Source organism: Beta vulgaris, chromosome 1 (assembly GCF_026745355.1).
Source record: "Beta vulgaris subsp. vulgaris cultivar EL10 chromosome 1, EL10.2, whole genome shotgun sequence".
Taxonomy (NCBI): Eukaryota; Viridiplantae; Streptophyta; class Magnoliopsida; order Caryophyllales; family Amaranthaceae; genus Beta; species Beta vulgaris.
Window position 1 is genome coordinate 59,256,523 of NC_079202.1, and position 11,408 is coordinate 59,267,930.

Sequence of the window (11,408 nt, forward strand, 5' to 3'; positions counted from 1 at the left end):
AGTTGTAATTCACTTATATGATGTGAATTCTAAAGGACTTTGTGTTTTGGATTGTGATTTACACTCTATGAAAATTAGATAGAAATTCAAAGAGCAAGCAAGTGTTTAGAGGAGAGAACACTTAACCCCTTTTTCTTCTCTTCACAAGTGAACTACAATGGCTTATTTATAGCCATCAACCTAGGATGCCATTTAGTCACAAAGGAGTGATGAAGCACCATTGAAGAACTCATTAAAATCTTAATTTATTAGCATGTTAATGAGTATTAAACCCCATGTAACATGCTACACTTAACCATCAAGATTAATGCTAAATCAATGACTAGAAACATCCCTCATAATCAACTAAGAGCATCCAAGAATATCCAATATTATTTTATTGCCTTGTACACTTAAGTCCATTTATGTATAAATGTTCCAACCCATTTTATTAATTAACTTTTTTTAGTACTAAGAGGTGTGGCCCGTGTTGGGTTTGTTTTCACAAACATCAAGAAGTTTATGGTAGATTGCATGGCTAAATGCTAATTACGTCCTCACATGTCACATCTACTTTAAAGCTTTTACGGTGTACTCGTAATAGAAAATTTTGTAAAGAAAGGTGAAGAGAGAAGTTGAGTTTCTCCTAGACAAGACCACATAATGACGTAATGTGATGAGTTCATTCCACTCGGAAGAATGACTTACATATAATTTGAGAGTTAGTTTTACGTGGACTTGGTTCACAATAATATTATTGTAGATCAAAATCATTTATTTAATATAGTGATCCTTTTTTTTTGTTCATATATAACCTTTTAAAACTTTAAGTTACACTATACAATTACTATCTATCATAGTGACTACTTTTTTTAATGTGAAAGTATTGGGTCAGACCGTCTGACCCAATACCTTCCGTCGGACGGGCTGAGCCCATCAAAACGCGCGGGCTATTTTTAAAAGTATGTCTCATAGCTGGACCAATAGTTGCCATCAAGATATTTAATCTTCACAGTCACGGAGCTTCTAAGAGTTTCATGGCTGGATGTGAGGTCCTTCATAGCATCCGACATCGAAAGTTAAAAGAGAAAACATGGAGAAGAAGAAAGATGAAGACATGGAAGAAGATCATGGAGATGCCAGATCTGAGAAGAAAAAGAAGAAAGAGAAGCGCATATTGCTGCAAAAGAAAATGGGGCGAAGGAAGATGGAACTATCAAGAAGAAGAAGAAAAAAGAGATGGGTTTATTCTTCAGAATGTAATGTGAATGTGAGGTCCTTCATAAGAAAAAGAAGAAATGGAGTTACTCTCTACATATATTTCTCAGCTTGCTGTGAGATTCAGATGATTCAGAGAATAAAATTCTCCTTCTCTCTTTCCTACAAATTCTATCTCAGCTTGTTGTTTAATAATGAAGAAGAAGGAGAAAGTGAGAGAAAGCAGAGGTTAGTGTTTTGTTTTCTTTTCAATTGGACTTTGTTTTCTTTCAGTTGGACTTTGTTTTCTTTTAGTTACACTTTGTTTTCTTTCAGTTGGACTTTGTTTTCTTTCAGTTGGACTTTGTTTCGTAATATGTATACCAACTGAAACAAATAATGGACCAACTGAAACAAAAAAGGACCAACTGAAAGAAATAATGGGCCAACTGAAAGAAATAATGGGCTAACTAAAAAAATGAAGACTACCTGAAAAAAATGAAGACTACCTGAAAAAAAAATTAAGACTAACTGAAAAAAAAATTGGAACCACCTGAAAGTCGTCCGACCAAAGATTATAGTCGGACGAGTCCGACACAATACGTTCTCTTTTTTAATATAATAACTCTTTCTCACATTATCATGATGAAATTTTCACTTTGTGACATAGTAACCTTTTTTTTCTCATAGTCAAACTTCATAATTTATATCTATACATCTTTTATATATATTTTTATTTTTTATTTAGTGCATATTCTTTTCCATAAATCACATGAATTGACATTACATCAACACTAATTTAGTGTGGACTAAGTCCATATAAGTGTTTTACTCTTATGGCTACTCCATTAGCTACTAATTGATTATAAGAAAGAATCTCGTTGGTTCTCGAATGTTGTCATTCTTCTCCAACAAAGGTAGTACATTCTCATTATAGAATTTCCAAGTTTACATTATTACTACTTAGCTTTCTCCAGGTTTGTATTGGTCAAAAGAATTTCGAACGATCAATTAAATGAACCAATCCGATAAATCTGATACCTAAGTAAAACTATATACTCAATGACTTTTTTGAGTTTGTATGCAAAGTATATTCCAGTAGGAAATTTTAGCATGTTCACGAAATTGTTGATTCTAGTTTAATTATACTCGGCTCATAAAAACCTCCAGCTGAGCTAGCTTGAATAACTTACAAGTCAAATAGGCTCATTAGAATGCATAATTCCCTCAATATCCGATCATTTGTTTTTCTCTTCCATCATCAGCCGAACATATCATCAAGTGTTATTTCTATGAAAAAGCTAGTTGGATGTATTCTTGTTTGAGAGCTACCTCTCTTCGTAAAGCTTTGCCATTTGTTGTTGCACATCTAATGCTATTGCATCAAGTTGGTTAATAGTTATAATCATGATGTTAATTGAACTGGATTATAGTGAAATATAATTTGTGGTCCTAGTGGATAGTGACTACTACACGAGAAAATCTTATAATTAAGTCAAAAGTAGTCTTAATTATTGAGTAATATATATAAGCTTATGCTCATATAGACATAAAAAAAGAAAAAATAGAGAACTAAAACTCGTAAAAGCCATATATTGGTTAGATTCGTATTTGTATGAATTAAAACTGAAAATAATGCAACTGTTTTTTTTTTTCTTAATGTACCTTTTTTTCCCCAAATGATTAGATAAGACAATTTGATTTCGCATTCGTTGTTCCAAACGTCGAGTCAAAAGAACATTACAAATAGGCAAGGAGCCAAGGAACATACTACTCAGTAGGCAACACTCATAAAGAATGTGTTGATGATTTTGTCAAGTTTGGTAAGTTTGGTCCGCAACTATCACATACAAATGGTATGCTATGAATAGTAATACAAGTATATTTTAGCTATATGATACTGGTTAGGTTGGATTTTTGTAGATCTTTTGTTGATATAATATTGCAACCAAATTGCTAACTGTCACTCTACTTAGTGCAACTCTATACTCCCTCCGTTTCAAAATATAAGTCGTTTAAGGTTTTTGCACACAAATTAATAATTTAGTTAATTTTAGTTAGTTTTGCATGGGTAATATAAATTGACATTAAATATTGTATTGATAATGCAAAATAACCTATAAGCTTATCTTGATGATATAAAATCGCATTTAATCTTACATTGGTATTGTAGAATGCCTTATATTTTGAAACAAATTCTTCTAGCTAAAATGTCTTATAATTTGAAACAGAAGAGTAATTGCTAAGTGCACTCTACTAAGTGTTACCTAATCATTGCTAAGTGCCACTCTACTAAGTTCAACCCTATAATTACTAAGTGCACTCACTAAGTGCAACCTAATAATTGCTAAGCGTCACTCTATTAAATGCAACCTAATAATTACCCAGTGCCAATCTACTAAGTATTACCAAATAATTGCTAAGTGCCACTCTACTAAGTGCAACCTAAAAATTGCTAAGTGCCCTTTTTAACCGTTGGATTCTTGCAAGACTTTTCACATCGATTTGACAAAGATGCTTTCCGCTTTAACAGTTGTCCAACTTCCCATTTCTGTCTTAGAAACAATATGTGCCTGTTTAGATACCTTTGTGGACTAACCAAATTTTCTGAATTTAGAAATAACAGAAAATAAAACAAGGACGCAGGCTGAGTACTAGTGGGAGTAGGCCAGTAGGGGTGATTATCGAGCGAGTCGAACCCGAATAGTACTGGGCTCGGCTCGAGCTCGTGATTAGAATTTGCGGCTCGAGCTCGGCTCATGAGCTCGTTTAGGCTCGACTTGTGAGCTCATTTAGGCTCAAGTAAGGGTGTTAATGAGCCGAATCGAGACTGAACATGCTCAGACTCGGCTCCAAAATGGTGGGATCAAGCTCAACTTGAGGTTCATCAAGCTCGAGATGATAAAGTCCAAACTCAGCTCGAGGTTCGGCTCAAAACTTATTTTGTAAAAGTTGGGTTTTGGCCCAACCGTGTTGGCCAACGTCAATACCAAAGCAATACTTAGGCGGTAGGTCATCAAGTACAAAGTAGATGAGCTTGTTCACTCACCCATCATATGCTTTTATAACTTACTTTCCCTGTGGGACTCCATCATTCTACATGTGCTTTTATAACTTGGAATCTCTCTTAGCATGCATGCTTTTATAACTTGGTTTCCCTCTTAACTTCACTAAAATTTTTAAGTATTAAATAATCAAATATTATAAAATATACTTCATTTCTTTTGTGAAGAGAATGAAGTATAATTTTTGTTTTCCAACCAAGGAAATACAAAATTAAACTTTAAGTTGAAGTAAAGAAGTAGTAGCTATTTATAAAGAAAATAAGGTTGATGCTTGTTTTCTTCACCAATGTGGGACTTTATTGTCTAATGGAGTAGAGGTGAAGTTGGATCACAAATTAAAATATATAATTTGCAATCTAAATTAAAATATAAATTTGTATTAAATTTTTTTAATATAAAATATTTTTTTTATTATAAAATAATAATCGAGCTGTTCACGAGCTGAGCTTTGCCTAGCTCGGCTCGGCTCGTTTAAGTCTCGAGCCGAGCCCGAGCTCGAGCCGAGCTTTGACCGAGCCGAGCTCGAGCTGCTCGTGAGCTTGTCAGGCTCATTATCACCCCTAAGTGGGAGGAACTTCAGTAAATAGTTCAAACTGTCCAAAGAAGACTTTAAGATCTAAAAAGTGTGTGCAGATATCTTATGTCTGCAGCTTCTTAACATAACCCTGCTAAATTCCAGATGTACCCAGCAACCCATGAAACATCTTTTGTGCCACAAGTCATTTGTGAATATGGGTGCAGATGACATTTAGCTATCTCAGTCTCCATTCTCTAGCAAGCAGGGTATGATTTGAATTTTTGTGCTAGGTCTAGCTCTAGCATCATACAAAACTAGCAACAAATATAAAAACATTTGCAGGTGATCATGCAGAGATAATGTAACATTTCAGAAAACTATGATAAATAAGCTATTATGTGACTTCTGTCATTAGATTTATTGCAATGCATGTTTGGTTATCTAGCAATTAACCCAGAAAACAGTGTTTGATGCTTCATGTGCCCCTTTGATCCGTACATATAATCTGAAACAAAGTAAGTACAATCCAGAGGTAGAGAAACTTGATCTAAGTACCTCATTATGAATGGCTTCTGTGACGAAGAGCTAGCACCAGTAACCTGCAGGCTGCAGCAGAGGTAGCTTATGAAAGAGATATCTAGATATGTGCACTATGAGATGGATGAAGCATATGATGATTGATGAGAACCTTTGGCGGAAGAATGGAAAGAGGCATATTATTTGGTTTTAGTGTCTTCAGGCTGCACAGAATTTCCTGCTCAAAAAGTTGCCAGAAGGATAACTGTCACTTAAAATACACTGCAAAAGATAATGTACCTTCATGCTTTATGATCACAAAAACAACACCGGAAGATATCAGACTACTAGAATTCATCAAAAATCAGACAACAGTGGGCATTTTAACTTGTTGAAGCGTGAAAGAGAAAGATCACATGCCTGCAGATCTCCAGATAAGCATTTGGAAAGCTCGTCATTCTGTTTCTGATAATTAGTGTTAATCTGCTCTCGTAAACTCATAACTGTCAACAGAATCTCTTGGATCTTGACTTGTTGCATAATAGTACGCAGTTGATTACTAATTGATTCCAGGCTAGCTCTGGTTTCTTCTTGTGCTCGATTCTGACCATAATATTTTGTCATGAAAATGATGTTTTGCTGAGCTATAAGTACTGCAAGAGAGGATAAGCTCAAGTAATTGTACCAGCAGATGGAGGGAATCTTGATGAGCAATGGACTTCTGGCGTATGCTTTCCACTGTAAAAGATTGTGTTTGCGAATCGATGAAGAAATTTAGGACAATAATGCAAGGTAATGCTAGATTACACATGTCAAACAGCAAGTGTGAGAAGTTTTCTCTTGTCTGAAATCTATGAGATTGTTGACTAATAAACAGATTAGTGGCTTACGTTGCACTCAACTGCTGTCACAGATTAGTTCACTCATAATTTCCATGAAATTAAATATCATCTTACATAAAAATTGTCAACTTTCAGATATGACATAATTCACCTTCAAGAGAGAGCTCTTTTGTTCCTTTATTTACTTGCATGATATAAGCCTCAACAGACTCCAAGATCATTCCTGACCTGTTTAGTGAAGTTTCCATCATAGTGATTTTGTGTTCAAGTTCATCATTTAGCTGACCTGTGAATGCCAAAATGACAAAATAATCACATATTAGAGCATGCAACAAAAGAAATGTACACAACGCTCTAATACATGGACATAAGGATATAAAAGATTGGTACATGCTACACTTCCAGTCAGATAATACAATAAGTTTGTAGTATGAAGGATGCAAATTGATAGAAAGCAACCATACACCTGATAGCAAGTGCGAAGCATACATTTATTTTCTGATGCAGTAGCAGAGCTCCATCTTCGTGTTAGACTGGAAGAAGATCTGGAGATTGGCATCTGGCTCTCTTCCCAAGGGTAAGATATGGGGGCAAGGCAGGAAAGCCTTTTTACTGAATTATCTTTCTCTTGTGACCCAAATCTCTGCAAAGTGACAGAACATGAATTGACATTAAAAACACTAGCACTTACAACAGAAATTACTAGTTAATACTCATTATACTCCAGACTTCGGTCAATTAGCAGAGAAGCGGCCTGAGATGGTGTATGATGAGATTTGGCATCAGGATTGTGGTTCAGCAAGCATTCCAGAAGCAATCTACCATTTTATACAATGTTACAGTCCCTTTGATGTGTACACTATTCATCCTAAAGATAACAATAGAACATCACTATATCTATTTCATGTGAACCAATTTCTTGCAAGAGTAACACTTGCACAATAAAATGGTTATATAACAAAACTTTAGGCAGTTCAATAGATACCAATTTAAAGCCTAATTGCAATCGAATACCACCAATTCAAGAAATTCTAGAAGGCATCCTGCTGTATGTAGCAACCACAAATAGGTCAATCACAATGTACTACTTCGATACTCATACAAAAGGCACCTAAGATGCAAGACAGTCCAAGTACAAGGCAAGAAATATAGATACATAGAAATGTAATAAGGCATAGGATCAAAGCGATTGCGGATGTCTTGATGATCACTTAAATTCTATTCACACAAAAAAGTAAGAATTGACTAACAGTGGATCAAAAATATTACTCAAAAATCAAAGTCAAGAAAAATGGCTCGGACAGCACGTATCAGATTGCCAGCATGAACCACACACCTCTCGTGTAATTGTTACATTGAAATCGAGAAAAATTTCTGGTTAAGGAGAATTGCTACATACACAATTACAGGCTATGCCTAACCAGTAATCAGCACACATTTCAGCTTTTTATCATTTGCAATCATAGATAAACCTGAAATAACAGTAAAAATTCAAAATGTATATCGCTGTCATTTGAGTATGTCACAAGCAAAAAGACATTCAAAACCTAGTTGATTCTCGTTTCTCAGACTCGGTAAAAGCAAAAACGCATCGGTGTTTCGCAGTCACAAGTTCACAACAATATTGCTGGATATTCAAAACCTAACTCCTAAAAAATACAAATTCAAAAGACATGTTTCGCTGAACATTTAATAAAAGATCAAATAGATTCCGGAAAAACAAATGCATTTCAAAGATAATTCTCCTCTATCTTAACATGATTCGCAAATTCTTTTCCCAGAATTTCAACAATAGTTATCTAGCAATAATATTTTGCGCAACATTTTCATCGGATAAATCAACACTTGATGCAAGAAAATTCAGAGATGACAGAAAGAGACCTGATTGTCAGCGAGGACGTCGTCGATGGAGCTTTGAGAGATTTGCGAGAAAATTCCGTTCTGCTGCGACGAAATTCCTTGAGAAAACGACTGCTGCGATGGTTGCGACCTCGGTTGTTGCATAATGTTCGATCTCCTTCAGTTTATCGCCATTGAAGAAACAACAAAAAGAACTTCAAAAAATCGGCAACGTGAACTTTTTAACGAAAAGCAAGGAAAGAAAGAGAGAAATTTAGGTTAAATACCTGGTATGAGGAGGAAGAACAGAGATTTAAATTGAGATCGCAAGCTTTGTTGATCTTCAACTTCATTTAATTCGAAACTGAATCGTAAATATAGATTTTGAAATTCGACGTCCGATAGATGCTTTTTTGGCTGATAGAGGAGACTGGAGAGAGAGAGACTGGTACTAGCAGAGTAGAAATGGAAGAGAAGATGAGAAAGAGCGAGAGATGAGATAATTGAAGGATATTTGTAAGCAAAATGTTAAAAAGGGCGGGAAGTAATTCATGATATGGGCCCGAACTTTGGACTGTTTGCAACTTAAGTACTTTTATATTCCAATGCCATAGCCCATAGGCCCATAATGTGAATACTAAGGCCTCGTTTGCCTAAACTGAAATGAACTGAACTAAATTTAATTTGTGTGGAACTATAGAGAGTATTGAATAAAACTAAACTAAACTAAATTTAATGGGTGTAAACTCCAACAGGAAAGCATCCAAATATTCAAGTATGAGTTTTTCCTCTTTTAGAATCTAATAATGATTGAATCTAATGATAGATTTCTTCAAAGTATGGTGATGGCTGTGGTGGGGCATGTTGGTGGTGGTGGAAGAAGAAGGAAAAGGGGAAGGGAAGGTTTTTTTTTTAAGGTAAGATGAAGTCTCTTGCAAGGAAGGGGAAAATTGGGAATCCCTCCTTGTAAGGAGTGAGACTCAATCCCTTGACCTCTCGGATCAGAGGTGATGCCAATACCACTAGGCTATCACCTGCTGCTCAAAGGGGAAGGGAAAGTGAGGGAAATAAAAATGTATAGAAATATAATATAAAAATACATATTTAGGGAGTTAATAGGAAATTCTAGGACGCCAAATAACAATTCAGGTGTTATAGTTGGACCATGTAACCAAACAAAGAACACTTCTCCTATTTGCAGCTTGCAGAAGATTATAAAAGGCACATGTCACCCTCCATAACCTAATATGATCAAACCCAGCTCGATGATTATGTCTCGTATAGCTGCGCGACAGCAGAGATTGTTCTTTGTAATCATCGAGTTGTATCATTCAAGCTACCTTATATAAAATGGGTAGTGCCAGTCCTGTGGTCGCGATACTTGTGGCTATTTACAAAGCTCTCATAGCTACCTTTGTCTGGGTAGTTAATACCTTATGAGTGAAGGAGACAATCGTAATCATCAAATATATTTCGAAATAATACAATCGTCCTTGCCTCCTTGGTCAATATCTCCATCATTCATGACGTACGAAGGCTATGCCAATGTTTCAAGTCTGCCATCTACATACATATTTTTGTAAAGAAGCAAATAGCGTTGCTGGCTACTTATCCAAAAAAAAAAAAGGCCATCTCATACAACTTCAAGAAGCCTCCCAAGAGATTGATGTCTTGACATATTTCATTTTTAATCAATTATTTTCTTTTAATAGATTAAGGAAATTCCTTGAGATAAGGATTTTCTAATCTCTTCCTTAATCCTAAAATAGCGTAGTCTTATCTAACAAAGTCACGTGATCTAGATTTACCCGTTGCAACATGTAAATCAACCCACATGAACAAAACATATAAAACAATGACATAATTAGACGCTATGGAATAAGCAAAAGTTAGAACTTTTTATAAGGACGACCTTTGTCAACTTGTTATATTCTATAGTTGGCAATGATCACTAAAATACGACAACCTAATTAAAACCAACAAAACACAAATACAAAATTATCATAAGAGACTGTAAACTTTGATATTTGCATCAAGGTTTAGAAAGATGAAGACAGAAGACAGAAGAATGGAGGAATAGTTTTTTTGTATTAACTCTCTCAAAAAGATTCTATTACAAGGTTTGATATATATAGCCAAAGAGAGAGAAATAAAGGACAAGGTTCTCACTATCTCCACTATTATCCTCAGTATTCAGTACTGCAGATAATCAGTACATGATCCCAGGACATAATTAACTAAATGACAAAATAACAGTCACCTAGTACACACATAATAAAGACTACAAAAAAAAACTGTAGAATTAGCTGAGCTAGGTAGTGCTGGGATGTGCTTCCTTTTCTTCACTCCTCCTCAAGCTAGGAGGGATTGGAAAGAACTCCTAGCTTGCATAGTAAATGGTTGTGTTGAGAGATGGTGAGTGGCTTGGTAAAGACATCTGCAGCTTGATCAGAGGTAGGAACATAGCTTGTAGTGATGTGCCCTTCTGAGATTTTATCTCGAATGAAATGACAGTCAAGCTCCACATGCTTGGTTCTATCATGTTGAACAGGGTTTGCAGCTATAGAGAGGGCTGCTTTGTTGTCACAATGCATGACGGTAGGGGGTAGATTTTTAAGGCCCAGCTCTTTTAAGAGTTGAGAAACCCAAGTGACTTCACAGGCAGTGAGGGCCATGGCCCTGTACTCAGCTTCAGCTGAAGATCTGGCAACAACATTTTGTTTCTTGGACTTCCAAGATAGAGGAGAGGAACCCAGTAAGAGACAGAATCCTGTAGTGGACCTTCTTGTCATGGGGCAACCAGCCCAATCACTATCACAATAGGCTGTGAGTTGGGCCCCTGAGTGAGATGCCAGAAGAATACCTTGGCCTGGAGAGTTGTTAATGTATCTTAGCACCCTTTTTGCTGCCTGCATATGCACAGTAGTAGGTTTGTGCATGAATTGACTGAGAATGTGGACAGCATAGGTGATGTCTGGCCTGGTGATGGTGAGGTAAATGAGCCTCCCAACTAGCCTTTGATACTCAGTAAGGTGAGGTAGAGGGTCACCCAAGTCTGCAGTGAGTTTGATGTTAGCTTCTAGTGGCAGTCTAACAGGTCTGGCTTTGTGCATGCCATATTCCTTTACCAGGTCAGTAGCATACTTCTTTTGGGAAAGAAAGAAGCCCTGATTAGACCTATCAACCTCTATACCCAGAAAATATCTCAGAGCCCCCAAGTCTTTCATGTGGAATGCTTAAGACAAATATTGCTTCACATTGGAGATGAGTGTGGTGTCATTGCCTGCTATGAGAAGGTCATCTACATAGACCAAGATGACAAAGAGAGTGTTGTGGTTTTAATGAACAAGGAGTAGTCTGTTTTTGATTGAGTGAACCATAGTCCTTGAGAGCACTTGAGATTTGGCAAACCATGCCTAGGGGCCTGTTTGAGGCCATAGAGGGACTTTTTTA

General features: G+C 36.1%; 2 protein-coding genes across 2 annotated transcripts; both read right to left on the reverse strand.

Annotated features, from left to right (window-relative positions):
- Positions 1 to 5,077: 5,077 nt before the first annotated feature.
- On the reverse strand, positions 5,078 to 8,407 carry LOC104887418 (putative recombination initiation defects 3). The gene is given in 9 exon segments (XM_048648433.2): positions 5,078 to 5,357; positions 5,447 to 5,512; positions 5,695 to 5,877; positions 5,960 to 6,012; positions 6,268 to 6,402; positions 6,606 to 6,759; positions 7,998 to 8,133; positions 8,243 to 8,268; positions 8,270 to 8,407. Coding segments are annotated over 9 exon segments (954 nt in total). The 5' UTR covers positions 8,309 to 8,407; the 3' UTR covers positions 5,078 to 5,195.
- A 1,905-nt stretch (positions 8,408 to 10,312) lies between these two features.
- On the reverse strand, positions 10,313 to 11,182 carry LOC125499397 (uncharacterized mitochondrial protein AtMg00810-like). Its single transcript, XM_048648154.1, has one exon. The coding sequence runs from the start codon at positions 11,180 to 11,182 to the stop codon at positions 10,313 to 10,315; it is 870 nt and encodes a 289-aa protein (XP_048504111.1).
- Between the last annotated feature and the right edge of the window lie 226 nt (positions 11,183 to 11,408).

Coding starts and splice junctions, on each gene's coding strand:
- LOC125499397 (XM_048648154.1), bottom strand. CDS start 11,182: ATGAAAGACTTGGGGGCTCTGAGATATTTTCTGGGTATAGAGGTTGAT.